Below are 22,015 nucleotides of genomic sequence, written 5' to 3'. Positions count from 1 at the left end.
GACAGAATGCCTGGACTGCATGTGTCTGCAAAGAGAAGAAGACAGTGGCATGTTCAGTATAGGTGGACATGGACGTAAACATGCTAATGTTACACAAGAGAGAGGTGAAAGCAAAGTCTTTCTTACTGGGAGTAATGGGTGTTATTGAACAAGAAGCTAATCTGGTTTTGACATGGAAATCTGGTTTAAAAATTGTGATACTTGAGTTCCTAATCTAGGTTTTGATGGGATTGTAAGATATTTGATTCCTAAAGAGTTTATGGAGACTAAAAGCCTAAAAAGACAAATCTGAATTTTATCCAGATAGTCTCTAATGTCAATTTGTGTCTAATTAATATGAAGAAAAAAGCCAATTATATATATATTTTTGTCCAAGAGGCAAATAACTCCAGAATACCAACCACAATTAATTATGGACAATCTGAATTTAAACATAAAATCAGAGTTTTTATGTTTAGCACAATCAATTATATGAATTGTTTATTGTTATTATTGTTATGATTGTGTTATTAACTGGGCAGTGTGCCTGCTTCTTAGTGGATGTGGGATCAACAGGAGGAAGAATAACCCCACAATGTAAAGTTTGCTGGGCTGCGTCATGATTAAGTGCTCCGCCTACAGCTTTTTGGTTGAAGAAAACATGCAGTTTGCCACGTAGTCCACCAGACAGTGTATGTGTGTCTATGTCCTATTCAACCCCCAGCTTGTGTGCAGTAATGGATACCTATTATTCATAGCACTTGAGAAAGTATTTAGATTGTCTGTTTTTGTCATAGAGCTGCAGCTGAACTTTATGTGAATGGAGAGAGGAGAAATTAGCTACTGGAAGGAAGTATTGGAGTGTAAATCTGGTCAGAGTTAGAGGGGAAGCAGAATATTGGGACTGAAGCTTGAAACACATGTGAAGCAGATCAGAGGAAGTCGAAGAGGCCATGGATGTTTCAGGGCTGTGTGTGGTCCTGTTTTACTTCAAAGGGGGTTTAACCTATATGTGCTGAAATTGATAAAACATGGCAAAAACTGCAGAAGGTATAAATTCTCAAAGAGCTACTGAAGTTTGAGCAAGGGGTTTTGGCCTCAGCTGAAGCGAGAAGCAAACCTGGTAACACTTTATTTGACAGGTTGGGAATAAGACTGTCATGACACCGTCACAAACATGACATAACACCTGTCATGAACATGAGTAAGTCTTTAGCTTTAATAACATGAAGCTATGTAATTTTTAAAGTTTAATCAGTAATACTTTTATAACAAATTTATGTCAGATCATGATTTCTTGGTTAATGACATGTTGTCATAACAAAGACATTTTGAATAATGTCAACTTTGTATTAAAAGTGTCATGATTTACCGAATGACACTTTATGACAGCAGTCATAAATATTCATGAAGACTTACTCATGTTCATGACAGATGTTATGTCATGTTTAAGACGTCAAATAAAGTGTTACCGCAAACCTTAATTTTTGTCTTCCATTTCCATTTTTAATTGGATTTAGTTCTGAACTTTGACTAGGCTTTGGTCATGGTGAACAGGATCTGAATCAAATGGCTGATTTTCCACCTCAGAGTGCCATGAATTTTCAGAGATCCCCTTCTATTGATATAATTATTTGGTTCAGGATTGTAGAAGCAGAGCCACATTTAAGACTTGCAGAACTGCAACCCTCTAAAGCTGGGACACCCATAATCTAAATGTAGATTTAAATGTACATTTGCTATCCTGATGGAAAGCAAAAGTGAACCTCTTTTCTAGTCTGTTTAAGCCTCAAACAGATTTTCTTACATGATTTAGTTCAATCTACCACTATCCACATAGCATGACGCTTCCACCACCATGTTTTAGGTGGATATGGGGTGTTAAAGGTGAAGGCTTTGTTAGCTTTGCATGCAGGTTGCAAAGAGCTAGTTTGACATTAACTATCATAAGCATCTTATTCCACATGTTCACTGTGTGTCTAATGCAAATGTTAACATTTGTCTTAAATAAATGGATGATTGCCAGGCTTCTGCAGCAGGAAATGGCTGAAGAGGTAATGCGCTGGTTTGACACTAGTGTTGGAGCAGGGAAATGAAAGAAGACAAGGATTGAAACCACTTCCTTGAATTGCAGATGTGACTGTTTATGGTTTTCCTTCAGCAATAGCTTTTGTCTTGCCACTCTTCCATTAAGGGTAGATTTGTGAAGCACATGACTAATAGTTTCCATGCAGATTTACTTACCTGATCTTTGGATCTCTGTGGATCCCTTTTGGCCTCCTGGCTGTTTTCTTCGCCCCGCCTGCTGGGCTCCTTGGTCTTCAACATGCTGCTGTTTACTAATTATCACTAACAAACCTCTGAAGTCTTTAAATAGCAGCTTTAAACTTGACAATCCAGTACACACTGCTATTTAGTAATTCTGAAGGCCACTGAGATTAAAGAGGGCTAAATGCTAATGTACACCACAGACTATTTTTTAGTCCAACACAAAGTCCTAATAACAAACACTAAAGCTTAAGGTTTTACAAAAGTTGTAAAACAAAAGCTTCAAGAAGCAGGAATAGTTTTCCAGGGTAATATAAGCGTATGCTGACTCAGTAATGACTTCAACAGTTTACGTTTTGGTTTTACAATAAATTTAGCTCAAAGACATGGTGAAGATTTCTCTTCCTTTCTCATGCGTCTCCAACACAGTCACAACTTTTCCTTCTTTTTCTTCAGCTCCGATTTATTCAAATTCCTTAAGGCTCGTTCCCGTGCCCAAAGAATCAGGAACAGGGATGAATTCCAGCAAAGTGGTCTGAAGAACTGTGCTAATCCCTTACAGATGTGTCTAAGTCTTGTGAGCGAATAGCAAGGGGCACAAAGTGAGAGTTAAAGAAGGGGCTCTGACATGGAAAAAGTTCAATGAATTACCCGCAAAACAAGTGAATGACCCAGAACAGCTGGTTCTGACCGTCTGGAGTCTTAGGGTAGAGGACGGATTTGATCATGAAGCACATGTTGTTCAGTCTCTGGAGGAACCTTTGGTATGCAGAATCAAGCTATGTCAGTCATCCTCAAAGCTGAAGTATAACTGCATGCCAGCTAAAACAAAGAGCATCCTGAGTAGTTATATGCTGGAAAAATATAAAACTGCAAGAAGAAGAACTGTGTGACAAAACAGGAAACATTTTCAAAAGAGCAGATGTTTTTTTGTACTTTGTACTTCTGAGACTGGAAAGATCATTTTTATGAGGCTACAAATTCTTCTTAACTTCTTTGTTTCTTTCTTGATCCTTAAAGTTATTGCTTTCCTAAACAAGTGTGAAACTTTAAAACATTAGGTTTTGTCCTTGTCTTTCAGTGTCTAGAATTTGCATTCTGAACTACACCGCAGTATTCAGGGAGGATTTGTTCTGGAGCGCTATGCCTCTGATTTGTCCTCATTGTTTACACAAGCGGAAAAGGAACATCATGTGATGGTGGAACGGTGTGTCCGCCAAGAACAATACAACTGCCTTAACTGCAATTTACAGTATGATTTAAATGCTTGTCCCATGCAGAAAATCTGTCCAGGGCACAGATTACAAGGTAGTCTGTTTTAGTTTGCTTAGTTTTTTGTCTTTCTGCTGCCACATAGGGACTGCATTTTTCTTGGCAAACACGACGGAGTTCAGATAAAATACTCTGTAAAACTAAAATTAAAGAAAAAGAGGAGAATAATATGAAAGTATGAAGTAAAGAAAAAAAACTGAACGCAGAGACTGCCCCTCCTCAGTCAGGCGCCCTTGAGCAAAGCCTTTAACACCTAGCAGCTCCTCTGTTACTTCAGAGTGTTAATAATGATTTAGCTGCTGCTGGGTGACTTCCAGGTGTAAAAGTTAGCAAAGAATGTCTGAGATAAACTAAAAATGCTTAACTGCTGCTATTATGATTTCTTCAAGGCCTAAATGGTGGAATCAAGGAGTTACTTTCAGCACATAGATACAATTACAGGGGTAAAAAAGTGATTAAACCTGTGCAGTCCTGAGCAAAAGCTTGTGCAAATGTCTGAAACTGACCTATTTTTACTAACATTTACAGAAATGATCTAGGATACAGGAGTATTTATACACTGCAAAAACACAAAATCTTACCAAGTATTTTTTGTCTAGGTTCTAGTACAAAACCATAAGCACACTTTGAAGAAGATAAAATTAAATTAAGTAACTTACAGCAGTACATAGGAGCTTGTTTTAAGTAAATAATTCTGTAATATTGATAAAAAGGACATTTTGACTATGTATAATTCATTGAATATGACTGTGCCTTTGTAGGTGCTTTGTAAAAATGTACCCTAATGGTACAATTTAGGAAAGTTTTGTTCATGACAAAATGTTCTTTTTTATCTACATCCAAGACTTGTGTTGTTCAGTATTTTGTGAGGGTTTTGCCTTTATGTTTTTGTTGAATTTTGGATTTGGTAAATTTGGATTGGATTGGATTTGGAATTTTTTTGTTGGTAAACCTCCTAAGGATCCATTTCACAACATGTTGGATTTTCTGATAAATGTCTTTTATGCATAAGCAAAACACTGCTTATACAACTCCTTAAGTTTTTATGCCTGAATCCATGAATGCCTGTTCATCAAGACAACTTTTAAGAATGAAAGTAGAAAGAAATGAGATTTGTTTAAAGGCGTTAGTCCTTTATCTGTGCAGTATGCTGTGTAGATATATACTGTACTATAAACACTTGTGTAAGCCAGTGTTTATGATCATTTTTGTGGGAGGAAAAGCTTGCAGCGCCCTGGTGATGTAAAACATCCTGTCTCCTTGATATAAACACTGTACATTATTTACTGCTCGACTTTCACACAGTGAAGACTCTAGTGGTTAAATGTTTCCTTTTCTGCTCCCTTCTGAAAAAAGAATCACATCAAGATGTGATTTAAAACCAATAACAAATATTTCTTAAAAGCTATCTTTTGTTTAAAATGTAAAGTATACTAAATTTACCCTCCAGTGGTACTTTGGACAAACATAATTTAGTTTTTTTTCCTTAAAGTAGCATTTTGTTGTGAGAAGCTGTGAAATCCACGTGACAAGTTGCTGTGGTTTAGCAGCAACCATGGTGTGGTCCGTGCTGCAGATGCTAGAAAAAATGTCCGGGTTTCCTGCACACAGTAAAATGAAAACCTTGGATGAAGTTTCCCAACCTATGCATTACGCATCTGGAGTTACACCAGGAAGGCTGCGATTAGACTTGCCAACAGCAAATGAGTCCAATTCATCAGGGGACGAGATGTGGGTCAGTAGTCTGCCAACAAGCAGAGACTAAGATATTGTGCAGACTCCTCTTTTCCCTTTCCCTTTGACTGAGAAATGACTAATTATGACCTTGTAGAAGATTGCCGGTTAGCTGAGTGTGGATTCCACGTCGTCAGGAAAGCACTGATGAAGAAGAGGCTCCAGAGGAGGGTGGGTTTGTGGGAGATGGGTTTCTGGAAATATTGGAAAGTTCAGGTTATGTATCTGAGCAGGACCATATAAAAGGCAGACGTATTAAGACTCATTCTTGAAAATAAATTATGTTCAGTGCCTAGCAAAAAGTTTCCTACCCTCTTAGCTTTTCAGATTTTGTCTTGCTACAACCTCAATTGGGAATAATTTAAACTTTCGCCCCAGTTTCGAGTATTTTGGAGCCTCTAACAGGTTTTTGTCTGAAATTGCCCTGTATTTATCTCCACCTACCTTCCTACTAATTCTCACCAGCTGACTCAGTTTATACATGAAATCCCAACTGTTAAGATTTAAAGTGATGTGCAAGTGATATTCAACCGCCATAACAACAATAAACAATTTAAAATGAGAAAATAAAACAAATGCTGACTGTGCGTAAGCTGCTAAGAAGGAAACTACAACAGTCACCAAAAATGGATGTGATATTCTGTAATTTAATTAAAGCATAGGTCTGGACATATGGCTGAGAAACTTATCAGAAGAAGCATTTCATGTCACTCAATATTGATAATTATTGATTAGAGGGTCTTTTTTGTCTTAAATACCTGAAATACTCCCTAACCGGTGATGTGACCTTTCCTGTTTTATCCAGTTTTTTTTAGATGTAGAAAACTAATTCCATTTTAGCATTACGTTCCTTTCAGTTGTTGACCGGAAGTGAAAATAGGCATGCACGTCTGTTTCCTGTTGCAAGATGGGATTTTTTTCCCTCCATATATATAAATTATTTATTTTTTTTTTTTTTTACAATTATGCGGGTGTGACTCTTCCTCGTCGCTGAATGGGGTGTGGTTCTTTTTCTGCTAAATCAGTTTTCTTTTTTAGCGAGTCAGATCACCAGTTAAATACACCGGTGGCTAAATAGACCTCTAAGATCAACCCCTTGATTGCATTTTAGAGGCTTATCAACAAAATACCATGACATTTTAGAAGTGTCATTTGTTGCGGTGCAACTGGTGTGAGCCGGTGTGTCACTGTGTTCAGGCTTTTTCAGAGGGATTTGAAAACCTCATGTAAGAAAAGCTCCAGTCGTTTAGACTGAAAAATAAACTTAATTGCCCAGACTTATGATGGAGCTACAGTGATTAGCGGCACATCTTCCAGTTTGCGGGCTGCGGGGAGCCTTTCCCCATCACTGCTGCAAAGCATATCACTTAATGTAGGCTACTTTGTATTATCTGTAATTTGTGAATTTTCGATGTGAAAAACTTATATTGTTTTATATGTAATTTATGTTTCATAATACTAACACAATTTCTTCCAAATTTTCTAAGTCAAAATAGCTTTTATACTGATGTGAATTTATTATAAATATTTATATAAATATATATTGAAAGCTATCACACATAGTAGTTTATATTTGTGTTAACGTTCAGTCTATTCTTAAATTCTGTGTCAGTTATACTTGAGAGTATATAGCTGTCTAACCACTGTCTCGTTTTCGTTTTTTCTTTTTATTTATTTTTTCGTAGTTTTTTTTTTTTTTTTTTTTAATTCCAGTCGTATGTGTGCTTCATATTTTTTTTAAAGATGTCCCGCTATTTGCTTGGTGCCTGTCGGCGCTTGTTTCACAGCGAATGAGCTGTCACGGGGCCCACATTCACTTACAGGGGTATCGTGAGTAAGCCAGTCATGTCGGTGGGCTCAGTGTTTCTTATGGTCGTTGCATTTTGGCCACTTCAGGAAAGCCGTGGAGGAACCTCTCTGTTAGGGGTTCCTTCTGAGGAATCCACTCGTCAGGCTGTATGACGGGCTTTGCTGGTTTGTTTTCATTAGTTTCACTGTATTATCCACTGAGATCAACACCTCCGTCCTCGGGGCCCCCCTTTTGCTCGGGGCCCTAAGTAATTGAATTTTTGCAACTTGTAAGAAAATTGAAGCCATGCAGCCTTTCCCTTCCACGCAATCGTGCACTATTTTGTGTTGATCTATCACAGACAATTTCAATATATACTACGAGTCTGTAGTTGTAAGAAAACAAAACGGGAAAAGGTTCGTTTGAATATATTTTTGCAAGGCACAGTAATATTAGACTTGATTTCACTCTTTTCTGTTTTACTGCTTGTTACCAACGCTCATTTGGCATCCTGTAAAAAAAATCAGATTGCGCAATTTTGGTTGGTAATGATCACACGTCACTGTCGTTACTAGAGCAGCAGCAGACTTGAATAACAAGATCCTAAACTCCTCCAAATGCTGAACTCCTCCTCCTCATAATCATCATCATCTTATGCATCTCCAGGCTGCAGAAAAGCGATATGAGGTCACAAGGAAACACTAAAATTTAGCTTTTCACTTTCTCTGCTCTTTGAACGTTTCCTTTCGACTGAGACATGAAGACTGCTGCTCAAATTTAGGATTTTTGTTCCTTATAATAGCATTCTGTCCATATTTGACATATTTCATAAAATTTATAATGGGAGGGCGCGTGTTTGGCGCATTTGGCACTTTTTACGCATGCTTCTGTTTATTTGTTGTGCTCCTGCAAATTGCTAGCTCCCAGAGAAACCCGGGAGCGCAACCAAGAAATGACCATAGAGGAGCTTTTCGGCAGACGCTGCAGTGGTCTCACAACGGGAAGGTTTTCAGTCTTTTAAGCCAAGGCTCGGAGTACGTGCCGCCGAAGCGCAGGGGCGCAGCGCAAGAACAAGAGCAGGCGCGACCTGTCACCATCATCCGGGATGCGGACGTGAGACATCAGGAAGCCCGGAGTCAGCCACAGCAGCAGCAGCAGCAGCAGCCGCCCCGCAGCCTCCTTACGCTTGTGAGAGGGCAAGAACATCGGGAGCATCTTCACCGGGAACGACCCGCGGAGAGCACCGGGGCGCAGGGGAACCGCACTGTCAACGACACTCGAGATGTCAATGTCAGCCCGCCTCTACCCAGAGCCAGTGACATGATGGTCGGTGATGATCCATACGATCCTTACAAGTCCATCGACTTTGACAATCCATATTACAACCATTATGATGTTTACGAGAGACCAAGACCGAGGTCAAGACCCGGATATGGTACAAGGTATCATCAGTATGGTAAGAATGAAGAAGGCGCTCTTCACGCATGAATAAATGTGTGGATGCTTGGCAGAAGAGGGTGTTTGTAATGACCGTCAGCACAGCATCTGTTCATCAAACGTGTCTCCACCTTTATTCACTGAAAAAAAAAAACAATTTGACCAATGAAATTAGTCCAGCAATTGGATTTATTTTAGTAGATTTGTTAAAGTATAAACTATGTACTAATTAACAGGTAAAATACAGTCAATTCCATTAAATTTTTCCTCTCAATTATTTACAACTAATGGCTAATGTACCTATCTGCTTTGTCTTCACATCAAACAAAGAAAAACATCCCAAGACATGTTTTCGATCCGGACATAAAAATTTGTGAAATAATAATAATAATAAAAAAATCTACATATTTTCTAACATGGTCGGTAGAAACCTTTGTTTGACCACAGCTAGTATGTGATGTTCATTGCTCATGACTTTTAGCTAGATTCTAACAAAATAGCATTATTATAAATGCAAATAACATGTACAGTTCATTGGTAAATGCTACTTTGGGGTTACAGAGTTTGGCTTTAGCATTAGCACTATAACAACAGGCTGGATAGAAACGTTTTAAATCTGTTCATACAAGAAGATGGAAGGGGAATTTTTTCCATGTCAACCACAGTTAAGTTGTGGTATTCATTGGCAACAATAGCTGCAGGGTTGAAAAGCTCAGCTAAGGTCTGACTTTAAAGTTAGCACTGTCACTAAATTACTTAAAAACTTTGTAAATTTTAAAGATTGATAACATGAAATGTAAATATTGTTTCACAGACAACTACAGCTATGTTGTGTTGTTCCAAGGTATTAGCAAGCTTCACTTGCTAATAGTGAAGCTTGCTAATAATATCCAGCTTTATTTCAAGCTAAGGCTGGATGCAAACTTTTTAAGTCTATTAAAACAAAGTGGCTTCTTAAAAATCTCCTAGAAAACAGAAGTTAGAAAGTGGCTCAAAGTTTAGAAGCTCATCTTACAAGTTTGATTATAGCGTTGTCGCTAAGCTAGTTACAACACAGAAACTTTTTCAGCCACAAATTTTATGTTAATTCTTAGCTGTCATTAAGGTTAAATATAATTATTCATAATACAGCCAATATAAACATATCAGGTATTCCCTGCTAATAACAAATATATCAAATGACTGAACCAAAAGATTCAGTGTCATTATAATCTAAATGTTTAGATAGCATTTATTACCGATATAATGTTTGATTTTAAGATTTACATCATTTTGATAGTAGGTAAGATCCTCATTTAAAAAGTAAGAAATTTTAAGGACAAAGGTGTAGCACCCTCAATTTTTTTTTCCATTTTTCATTTGTCAAGCTGGCATCAACTCACCATCAACTGGATCTACGTATGTTATTGATCAATAATTTTAATCTATTTTCATATCGTGTTGTAGGTCTTCCTGATCTTGTGCCAGATCCATACTACATTCAAGCCTCTGCTTATGTCCAAAGAGCACCAATGTACAACCTGAGATGTGCAGCTGAGGAAAACTGTTTGTCAAGGTACTGGGACTCATGTATGAGGAGAAAAAAAAAAGTAAGGGTGGGAGTTGTAGCCTTGTCTGAGTGTGAATCAGGGAGCTCTGAGCCATAACAACCACCTAAGTGTTTGTAAGGAAGAACTGCCCAGCTGAAGCGATGAGATGAGTTAAAATTAAGTGATTCCTGCAGCTGATGGTGGAGAAAGGGGGTGGAGTTGGTGGATTTCTGTAAAAGTTTAATCATAGCCTGTCCTCAGGGAGAAAGCCTGAATGGTAAACACATTATCGAGGACTAACCCAAACAACAGAGCGCCTCTGAAGGATTTTTTCCACCCTGCATTTATACACACACACACATCCACCCTTTCACACACACCTTGGCAGACTTGGTTTCAGTTTGGACCCTGAGAGTCTGCTCCACTCTGAGGAAGAGATGAAGCAGGGAAAACATCAGTGGTGATGTCACCGTCTACATAAGAAGGTATTTTCTGTCCCTTCAATCACATCTGTTTTCTTTGCTCTATGCCTGCAGCTCAGCCTATCGAGCGAGAGACTACGACACCAGAGTGCTGCTGAGGTTTCCTCAGAAAGTCAAGAACCAAGGCACAGCTGACTTCCTGCCCAGCAGGCCACGCTACTCCTGGGAGTGGCACAGCTGCCACCAGTGAGTAGAAAGTTTACGTCCACGCTGTCCACCTCATCATCACACAGACATTTGATAATTTAAAAAAAAAAATTCTCCTCCAGTTTGGGTGGACTTTGGTTTTGCTGCTTTTTTTCTGTCTTTGTGAGTCAGCTTGTAAACTGTTCCCACCCCCTATTGTGCTCTCTCACTTCATAAATCTGCTTATTTTAACCAAGTGGAAAACTGACAGAATTTTAAAAAGTTTGTGAAGGTCATTAAAAATTCAATGTGGTCAAACAAACACAATCCTGTTATGTATTAAATACTAAATACTGTTTTTTTAGATTCCTTGGATGTTTTTAATTTATACAGCTTTTTTTTTACACATAATGACCAATGAAACTGCCTTTACTCCATGACTCAAAATCACTTATCAGAACACAAACACATTGATATATAAATAAGTAGGAAACATGGGATTTAACATCATGTCATCATGTTGCAGAGGGTGAATCAAACTATGACTATTCTTTGCACTGAGTCACAGTATTCTTTTAGACAAATCTTCTTAATCTGAGTTATTTAAAAAGTTCTGACTGTTCTTTACTATTTAAACCCAGTGGAGCCTGAATTCACTTACAATCATATAAAAACAAATTATTTACATTCTGCTATCAAAGTGATTCTAAGTTAAGTAAATATTGGTAACATTAACATCACACAAAAGGTGTTTAGTATGAAAATCAGCTAAACTGGGGTTTATTGGCCATAACTCTGAACACTAGAATGTTGCAAAGTTCCTCCATTATGATCCTTGTTTGTGTTAAATGTGCATCAATAGGAATTGATGGTATGAATACACCATGTTGACTGCATGGTAGTTTGATTCAATTTTATGACAAAAGTATATCAGAGGTTATTGAAACACAGAAAGAATACTTTCACAGTATATGCTGATGACTACATTTTCTTTTTGTTATTATGGTAAACCACAGCAACTTTGACATTTTTTGGCTGCGTTCACACTGCAGCATGAAGTGACCCAATTCCGATTTTTTTTTTTTTTTGGCATAATGCGACTTGTATCCGATCTTTTCATGACAGTCTGAACAGCACAGCCGGATTCTTTTGGAATTTGACTCATATCCGATACATAGCCGATTCAAATGCGATCTAACGTCCAGAATCCGAATAGTGACAAATGTCACTATTCTGTGTCCTGATACGCACAAGCGGCAAGAAAAACAACAACTATGACGGACTATAGGACTATAATGAGTATTAAGTTGTTAATATGCTGCTCCGGCCGGCAACAACTTCAAATGTGCAAGCTATGCCCTACCGTTAGCATCCATGTTTACTTCCGCAAACGCTGAGCACTTCTTCTTTTGATGGCGGTTGGCAGAACACTGAGAACGCTGACGCTATTGCGCCCTCTACTGCGCATGCGGGATACTTTCAGGTCGTTTGCCCGTTCACACTGCAGAACACATACTATTTGGCAGTGTGAACGACCACGGCAAAAAAAAAAAAAAAATCCGATTTGACTAAAAATCGGAATTGGGTCACTTCAAACTGCAGTGTGAACGCAGCCTTATAGTCTATTTATTAACAAGCTAAGCTGCTAAAGTAGGATTTTCTGTTTTGTTTTGACAGAAAGAGAATCTAGCTCTCCTTATTTTTTTACGAGATGAGGTTAATAAACTTAAACAGAACCAGAGTGTTTGATTCATGATCAACAGAAAAGATTTGTGTGGATAGATCAAATAAAATGTAGAGATTAATGGTTCCACAGGGGAACCTGCTGAGCTTTCAGATCTTTCACTGGGATTACTGTAAAAGTCCTACTTCAGTTTCTCCTGAAATTACCTCACTCCATAGTTATGCTGTGAGGTGAGAGGTCGACTGGGCTGCTTCCCGATATGGAGCCCTTTTGGGCACGATTCAACAAACTGTTGATGTGGTCTGTATAGATTTTTTGTCAGTGTTTTGAAAGTCAAGTGCAGTTAGAGGCCAGACTGTTTTCCTAAGAGACAGCAGAGTTAAACCAGATGTTGTTCTGCACAAGGTCACATAACTGTGTATATTGAAAATTGAATTATCACCTGTGACGTTGGGGAATTTATACACGGTGTCCAGTGGTTGCAGAAAGAGTTTATTCTCTGACCTGTGTGTTTTGCTGATGATCGACAGGCACTACCACAGCATGGACGAGTTCAGCCACTATGAACTGCTGGACTCCTCTACTCAGCGGTCGGTGGCAGAGGGCCACAAGGCTAGCTTCTGCTTGGAAGACACCTCCTGTGACTATGGATACTACCGGAGATATGCCTGCACGTCACACACACAGGTCTCAAAATAAGCTCCAGTTTTTTTTATGAATGCATATTTAAACATAAAACAAAACTGTGACACTTATGAGTGTTTCCAGAAACCATGCTTTGCTCATTTAAAAGTCTATACATCAATTTTAGTGGGTTAAATATGTTACAATAACAAGTTTGTCCTGTCACTTTTGTCTGTTAATGAGATACCATTTCATTAGAAGTCTTTCTGCTCTATCAAGTTTTGACGTTGATGAAGTGACAACCTTTAACTTACAAGAATCTTGTATTTTATGTAACTTCTCTAAGTCTTGGGTTCTCTGAGATTCGTTCCAATGAAACAGATAAAAAGGAAGCTACCTCAGTAAATACAGTCTCTTTCTTTATGAGAATATATTTTAAAGGGTGAAAAATACTTGGATTAAAACCGAGATTTTACAGCTGAACACTAGACCGGTGCACCAGCATCATGGTTCAGATGATGAGTTTAATTAAAAACTTTAAAAATGTAAAAATTACGTATAATCTCAACTTTAATAACAGCCCTATGCAATAACAAAGGTGCTAAGAAGGAAGTTTTGGCCTCTCTGCTTACATGAATATAAACAACTTTTGTACTGTGTTCCCTATTTCATGATTCATTATTCGATTTAAACTCAAATAATTTAGAAACTTAGATTGCTTTGTAATCATTGTTCTTTTAGGCACAATAAAGCAGTAACATGCTTTAGAATAGCTAAAAATGACCTTTAGCATTAATCATGTGAAAGATCTGCACATGATTTTACACATTTATCATATTATTGTTAAATGTGGATACTGTTTGATGTGCAGGGTCTGAGCCCAGGATGTTATGACACCTACAACGCAGACATCGATTGTCAGTGGATCGACATCACAGATGTGCAACCTGGACAATATACCCTCAAGGTTTGTGCCTGACAGGCTATCTTTGCCTTTGAAGCGCATTCCTTTGTAGAATCGCCAGTTAATGATGTCGCTGATACGTCTTTGTTTCGTACGGTTTGTTGTGCACAGATCAGTGTAAATCCTTCCTATCAAGTTGAAGAATCGGACTACTCCAACAACATTGTGCGGTGTGACGTACGTTACACCGGCAACTATGCCTATGTATCCGGGTGCCACATGTCGCCGTAAGTATCATGAATGAAGTGACTGTTTTTATTTTAAGATTGTGTTGTCTATTAATTCACATGGTCCTTTTGTTTCTGGATTTTTCAGATATTAAGACACAGCAGTGATCCACTGATATTCAAGAAGTTTCCCCTGTGAATGACTTTGACGCGTACAAAGATCAACAGGGGATGTGTGAAAGATGATAATATGTGACATACTTTCATTTTAGAATAAAAAATTTAGAAAAAAATAAACATAACCATCAGCTATTATGGCACAAGATTACATTGAATCCTCTTTGCTTTATGAGGAAAAAACACCTCTGTTATACTTTTTTCCCCTCTCTTGTATCCCCTATGCCTTTATTGTAAGACACTTAAATAAATCTGTTATATTTAACAGCTTAAAGAAGAGATTAAAACAACACAATGTCCTTCAGTGCTTAGTCATTGTATCTTCTTTTCTTTTTTTGTCTTTTCTCTTCAGGGGTTGCCACATTGAATCTGCCTCCATTTAGTCCCTTACTCAATATATCAAAAAGTAAAAGCTAACTAAAATGAAAATGCATTTATTATATTTATATGCAGAAGAAAAATGTCTTTATTCTAAAGCTTTTGATGGAGCTTTCATAAATAAATTCGGCAGATATTGTCTCGAATGTTTTTTTGTTGTTGTTTTATTTTCAACCTTTTTTGCTCTGCTTTAATAAACTGCACGCAATCAAAAAGAAGAAAAAACAGATTAGTTTCTTCATGTGTTGGCAAATGTCCTGTGACTGCTGAGTGCAATAACAGTCAATGATTACTGAAAATGAAGCAATAGTTTTACAGGCTTTTCCTAATCAGTTTATTTACATGAACATTATTAATACTTTTATTATTTTTTTTATTATCTGTTATACATTTTATCACTAAATGACATTTTTCTATTGATGCCATGCATCAAAAACCAATAATAGTGTTCTTAAAATAGAACACTATTTTTACTATAGTGTTCTATTTTAAGATGTAAAGAATTGCTTAGATTTAAAGGGAACTATTACATACAAAAACATGTTACTTAGGTTCCTATTAGCAACAAAAATAAAGGGTTTATCTATGGTGTTTATGTTATCTTTAAAAATAAAAGAAAGAAAGATTTAGAAACGTAAAACTGCTAAGTATATATATATATATATATATATATATATATATATATATATATATATATATATATATATATATATATATATATATATTGCTAAAGCGTCTGTAAGTAATTTAATAATTTCACTATATAAAAGAAAAGTAAATAAAATACAATTTCTAGTAGTATTTTCCCCATCCAGGCTACAATCCATGTCATCCAGTCCATAAGGGGGCAGCACTGAGACATGCCTGAGTTTATTTGAATTCAGTGATTTTTATCATACTGACTTGCAGTAAACCACCAGCAGTCAGTGTTTGGGTTAAATGCTTTCTGTGTGTCCGCGCTACAAGATCACATAGAACCCGAACACAACCGTTTGGTCCGGGAAAAATGCACCCGATCCGACTGTCGATCCCGTCGTTCCGTTCGGAGAACAGCTCAGTGGAGAAAGGATTCACGGTAAGGTCAACGGAAACCTGCGTTCGTGTGTCTCCGTCCAAAAATCACCTTTAAACCTGATCCAGTTGCTCCGTAGACTGCAGACTGTGTCGCTCACACACGATTGTTTTAATTTGTCTTTTTTTTGAGCAGAACATCACCTCCTCACAGCTGAATTTATCACATTTTCTCTCTGTAAACATGTCAGTTTTCTCCGTTTAACTTTTGGCAGCGTTTACATTAAAGAGCCACTGCACTTTTAGGCAGCTTGGCGATATCTTAAGATTTTTCTTTCTTTATTTATTTCTTGCGAACAAGTTTAAACCGTTTCACCTGACATCATCACCAAAATTCAAAAATAACTCGGAGAAATTCATTTTTTCAAACAGGTAGTCTAATTTTGGGACACTTCAAAGGGGGGTTATTGACAATCTGGAGTTGTGTAAATAGATAAATTAAGTAAATACTATAATAGGAACCTCTGTAAAATATATTTTGCTTTTAATACATATTTTTTATATAGTTCCCTTTAAATATAAATGATTCTTAACATCATATATTATGACAATTATAATGTATCCTGTCTCTTTACATATCCATGCAATGTATACTCTTATTAATATTCATAAAAAATACTATGCATTTAAAACTCTGGTCTGAACTTTGACTAGGCCATTCTGATACATAAAAATACATTGATCTAAACCAGGGTTGTGCAACCTGTGACTCTGGAAAGCTCTTATAAAACAAAATAACTCTTTTAAAATGAAAAACCTATTTGGAAAGCAATAAGAAAATGTGATTTAAGCAGTGCTAGCATCATATTTTTATTCAATATCTGCATTGAATACATACAAGAGAAGAACACCAATGGTACAAAGCTTTTACAAGCAGTTTAGTTCTTTTTAGTTTCAAGCTGTAAGTTTTTTATATTTAAGTTTCTGTCCAGAGTTTTATCACCAGCTCCATTGTCACTCCAGAACGCGCTGTCATTGTGGTAGAAACAGAGACGTCTGCGTCGAGTTTTTTAGGGAACAATCAAGCAGAGAGAGGGAAGTAGACGACGCGTTTGTTCAGGAATGCCAACAGTCATTTTGACAGATCAACCAAAAAAAATGGAGACAGATGTTTCCTTTCTGTTAGCTGCTAAATGATGACCAAATCAAATGTACCCTGCACAAGAGGAAATAACTTCTTTTTGTCTTTCCGTCAGGTCTTCAAAATTGACGTGCTGGTGAACGGCAGACTGCACAGTGTTGAGAAACGCTACAGTGAATTCCACGCTTTGCACAAAATGGTGAGACCCAGGTTTCTCTACATGACTGTGTGTGTTTCTTAATTTTGTGGGGAGGTTTTTGTGCTCAGATATGTAACCATAATATCAGAAAAATATATGTATATATAAATGTGTGTTTGCTTCCACATTCAAAGGTGATGCTATCCATTTCAACAACTAAAATTAAATCTCAAACCTTCTTCTTGGCAGTATTATGATCTGTCTCCATTAAATGTGCACATTTTTATCGCCTGACCTTTAAGCTCTCGCTTGTTTTAACAGCCTCTTTGTTTCTTTAACAGCCTCATTCTTGCTTTAGCTGCCTTAATTGTCTTATTAAATAGTCTTTTATCTCTCTTATATTTTTTATTGCATCATTATTATGCATTTTATTTCTTTTAGTTGCATCTTAGTTTTAAAGCAACTTGTGCAGCATGAAATGTTGGTAATGTGCAATTTCTTTTGCAACCGCCTGTAACAAACGGCTTCACAATGCAGTCAAAACTCTCACCCCTTCCTCTGTACTGTTATATTTATTTATGTTAATTAATCAGTTCTTGAGTGCCAAAATCTTGCATATTTAAGATGTGCAACTCCACTGATTTGAGTGAATGAATGAATTTGCAGAATCTGACGACGTGCAGAAGCATCGTGATAAATTATAATATTATTGAACAGTTTGTGATTTACTAAGTGAAACATGTTAGATGAATTCACTACACAAATGTGTTCTTTATTTAATTATAATAATCAATCAACTTGTGGGCTGTTCTGGGCAATTAAATTAAACAAATTAACAGAATGATGTGTTTTGTGTGTGTATATATATATAAAAAAAAAACACTTGAAAGGAGAGAAACCGCAGCAGCAAGCCAGGTGATGTGACAGAAATTTATTACTTGAATATTTGTCACGTTTTCTGAAGAAAATAGTGGAGCACACATTGTTAAACTTGTCTGCCATGACATCCAAGAACTGAAAACTCAATAAATTCCTTTTTAAAATGTGTTTTATACTTTTGAAGCTCCAAACAACCCAGGAGTTGCCTTGACTCCCAATCACGACATACGGTCTACTTTCCCCCAGAATGTTACATTTCGTTTAACTTTTTGTATGTAATACATTGATAAACAGTCATTTTAACACAACTAGGGTGTTACAGAGATTTTCTTTAAGTAACTTTATAATAAAGCACGACCTAGATAGAAGATTTAAAGCTTAATTTAAAAATTTAGGACAATTCTAAGATTATTACAACTATAAAATGCAAACAAAAAAAGTTATTTTAACAATTTGAATCGTTTCAGCTGAAAAAAAGCATAAAACCTCCTGAAATCCCTTCGAAGCATGTCAGAAACTGGGTCCCTAAAGTTCTGGAGCAGAGGAGGCACGGCCTGGAGCTCTACCTGCAGGTAGAGTGGTTGTTTTTTCTGTCTGCTGTCCTAACTCATTGAGCAACTTTGTTTCCTGGCGTGGTGTGCTCACAAAAATTTCCTTTTTTTTTTTTGTTGTTCTTTTTTTTTGTCAGACTGTAATTATGGAAAATGAGGTCCTCCCAAAGATATTCCTGGATTTCCTCAACGTCCGCCATTTTCCTTCAGTGCCAAAAACAGAAAGCTGTGGGTGAGTTGGAACTGCAGCTTGGCTTCAGTATAGAAAAATAAAGCAATTTGTGGCAGTTTTTGTTGTGGGACAGTTTTGTTCCCAGACTCTTGAACGACTATGCGGTCTGACTTCTCTTTCTTTCATGCTTTTCAGCTCCTTTGACACAGAATCAATGGAATCAAGGTGAGTCATTTTGAGTTTCCTCCTTTCGCATAAATCAGTAGGTCATGTGCTCGCGTTGCTTTTCACCCAGATAGTGCGTCAGGCAGCGTGTTGAACTTTACCCGCTCAATTCTCGTTTTTCTTTTACTCTTTTTCAGTAAACTGTCTCATCAGCCAGTGGTGGTTTATCTCAGAGATCCATACCTGCTTCCTTCTGCACTCGGTACGCTCACATGACACGATGACCCACATTTATTCACAGTATTGAGAAAAGTATTTTTCCTTACACAGATCTCGTCTACTTTTGTTTTTTCTCAGTGAAATGTTTCAAATCATAAAAAAATAAGGATTTGATTCACGAAGGGAAACATGTTCTCTAAAATTAGTCTAAAAATCACATCAACCAGATGCTTAAAAGCAACATTTATAGAATTATAGGCCTCAGTTAAAGTCGGTGTTTATGATTCACAAAAAAAGAAAGACGGAGGGCAAAAATGGCTTCTATGGGGGAGTTCCAAGGAAAAAACCCCACTGCTGACAGAAAACAAGAAGTTTTGTCTCACGTACACCAACAACCATCTTGATGATCTTTGAGTAAATACGCCATGGATTTAAGAGGCAAAACAGGAATACTTTAGGCGTGTCCGTCTCATTTTATATAACATTATTTCAGAAAAAGAGCGTCAAACTGAAAGTTGAACATGGTGTTCGATGGAATCGTCTGAACCGTGTATTTACTTGTATATTTTTTTATTTATATATAAAGAGACCACTTAAAATTATGAGTTTCTCTGATTTTACTTTTATAGGTATATGTTTGAGTAAAATGAACATTGTTCTTTTATTCTATGAACTTCTGACATGTCTCCAAAATTCCAAGCAAAGATTTTTTTATTTATTTGCAGAAAATGACAAATGGTCAAAATAATGAAAAAGCTTCAAGTAATGCAAAGAAAACAAGTTTATATTCATTTAGAAACAACAACACTAATGTTTTAACTCATGAAGGGATCAGAAATCAATATTTGGTGGAATAATCATGACGTTTTCAATGGGGTTTAGTGCAGTGGAATTAAAAAGCACAATTGTAAGGGGGTAAACACCCCAGAATAAGAAGGCACTCAATTAAATGTATAGACAAAAGCTGTGAAATTATATGTGCTTTTTTTTTCTGACCTTGCATTTTTTTTCCTTATTAGATACCTTTTCCAACGTTGTGATTGAAGGCGTGGTGGACGGCGTTTTCTACCCAGATTTTCAGCCGAGGTAGAGCCGCCGAGAGGAAAATGACGCGCAGGCCGACAATTACCCCGATGCGTCTCACCAGCTTCGTTGTGCACCAGGAAGAACGTATAAGAACATAATTTGAGCCTCTTTTTTACTCACAGACATGCATCAAAAACTCATAACTCTTCTATTTTTTTTTTAACTAAAATGGATTGCTGGTCTCTGGATAATTCACTACATTTTATGCATTAACACTAACGTACGTTTTGCTACTTATTCCATCTGATTTTCACTTTAAAACTCAATTTTAAAATGTAAATTATACGAGAAATAGTCTGACAAGCCCATTTAAATAGCTTGGAAAAAGGTGAACATTCTCAGTAGTTCTAGAGGTAGATATTGGAATAATAATAAAGATAGGCTGGAAATGTTAGTGAATGTGTCGTATCTTGAAGATAATAGCGTCGAGGGTTGAACAAAACCTTTGATGCATTTCTTTTTGTCATGAAGCAGCCAGTCGACAACGAACGACAGGAATAATGTAGCTGTGGCTTCATTCTGGTTGCACTGACGCATTTAAACACTTTTTGAAATGATGTGGATCCTTATTTGTAGTTTTTTGATAAATTTTTTCTCAGATGCCGAATAATCTGCTCCGTTCCAAGCAGTCGTGAGCTTGAGACTTTTAAAGAAGCACGCAGTTTGAAACCAAAACTGCAAGAGCTTTCGTTGTGTGACGTAGTTTGAGTAAATTAAAAACGGCCTTTAATTAGAAATGACCATTATACCAGCTGTGTGAAATAAATAGTTTATGACTCATTACGTTACATGGAGCCAGTTACATAAAAATCCCTTATTAAATATCGACACTCCTGGTAAAATATGTGTAAAAAGCCTTAAATTAAATTGTTTTTGTGGGGAGTTGTTAATCCTGGTGTGCTGCTATTCACTCCAGTTTTATAAACTCTTTAGCTTTTTCTCCAACTTTAGAAATATTGAGTTTAGTTGAAAACACACATTTGTCTTGTGCCATAATTACCATTTAAAATTTCCTTCAAACTCTGATTAACTTAAAAATTGTTAATAAAAAATGCTTCAATTACATTATCTTTACACTTAAATGTACTTATAAACATGAGTATATTTTTTAAAAAGATCTTCATGTTTCCCAGGTGTATAACTGCTTAAATGTTTTTAGCCTCTGCTGTTTGCATGCAGGATTTATTGAACCTTGATGGTCCCAAACCTGCTTGGCCTCAATTTCGATTAGCAGAAGTTTCCACTTTTTAATCAGATCCATCAAATTAAACTAAAGAATCGTGTGTTTGTGGTGCAACTACCTTGTTTTCTGTTACAAATTTTTATGTGAACTATAGTAAGACTTATTTATTGTGAAAGGAAAACAGCCTATAGAGATGGTCACTTGAATATTTGGTTACAGTTTTTTTTTTTTTTGGTAAGTGATCTATGCAAAACCATTTCAGCTCAAAAACTAGTTTTGAGCCGTTTCTGTGAAGATGCTTCTGTACGAACTCTGTCCTGGCAGCTGTACGATTTCCACAAAGAGATTCTTGTTTCTAAACAAACCCGATTCATTTTCTCTTGTTTTATTCCTCAAGCCAGCATCTAACACTAACTCCTTTCATGATACATTAAAAAAGGGGAATATATCATTAATAGGCCAGTTGTGAAGGTATTAATTAAGTAGAGATATAAAGGGTGCTTTGTTTTAACATGTGCAATATAAAACCAGACAACTACTCACTGTTTTGCTGATTTCGACTAAATCTGACTTTGTTTGGACAGTCGTCAATGATCAGTTGTTTAATTTTATTTTCTTGGCTGGATTTTTAGTTCTTAACACTGAAGCAAAAGTCTCTTTTAATTAGAAAACGGAAGTTAAATAAAATCATCCTCTAAAGATTCATGGTGAATATTTTTATGTATTTATTGTGTAACTGAGTGTAAGTATCATATCTGTGCCATAATGTCAAACTACAGTAAACGCTGAATCTACACTAACGAATGCTTTGTAATATACAAACACTAATAAAATGATTTACAAAGTTTTGTCAGACCTG

The 22,015-nt window shown here is 36.7% G+C and overlaps 2 protein-coding genes across 3 annotated transcripts; both read left to right on the top strand.

Moving 5' to 3' along the window:
* The first annotated feature begins 7,666 nt into the window (after positions 1-7,666).
* loxa (lysyl oxidase a) lies at positions 7,667-14,756 on the top strand. 2 transcript variants are annotated; one of them, XM_028026265.1, is made up of 7 exons: positions 7,670-8,498; positions 9,926-10,034; positions 10,545-10,676; positions 12,831-12,987; positions 13,796-13,891; positions 14,000-14,115; positions 14,204-14,756. In XM_028026265.1, exons 1-7 carry the CDS (start codon positions 7,883-7,885, stop codon positions 14,208-14,210), a joined length of 1,233 nt encoding a protein of 410 aa, XP_027882066.1. In that variant the 5' UTR covers positions 7,670-7,882; the 3' UTR covers positions 14,211-14,756. The 2 variants fall into 2 exon arrangements, with proteins under 2 accessions (XP_027882067.1, XP_027882066.1); XM_028026266.1 differs by lacking the exon at positions 14,204-14,756 and having other exon boundaries at positions 7,667-8,498; positions 14,000-14,119.
* Positions 14,757-15,480: 724 nt separating this feature from the next.
* snx24 (sorting nexin 24) lies at positions 15,481-22,000 on the top strand. Its single transcript, XM_028025540.1, has 7 exons — positions 15,481-15,685; positions 16,878-16,961; positions 18,248-18,352; positions 18,469-18,563; positions 18,699-18,728; positions 18,866-18,930; positions 19,907-22,000. Exons 1-7 carry the CDS (start codon positions 15,617-15,619, stop codon positions 19,975-19,977), a joined length of 519 nt encoding a protein of 172 aa, XP_027881341.1. The 5' UTR covers positions 15,481-15,616; the 3' UTR covers positions 19,978-22,000.
* The last annotated feature ends 15 nt before the right edge of the window (positions 22,001-22,015 follow it).

Source organism: Xiphophorus couchianus, chromosome 8 (genome assembly GCF_001444195.1).
Source record: "Xiphophorus couchianus chromosome 8, X_couchianus-1.0, whole genome shotgun sequence".
NCBI lineage: Eukaryota > Metazoa > Chordata > Actinopteri > Cyprinodontiformes > Poeciliidae > Xiphophorus > Xiphophorus couchianus.
This window is presented reverse-complemented; position numbering and strand designations above follow the sequence as displayed.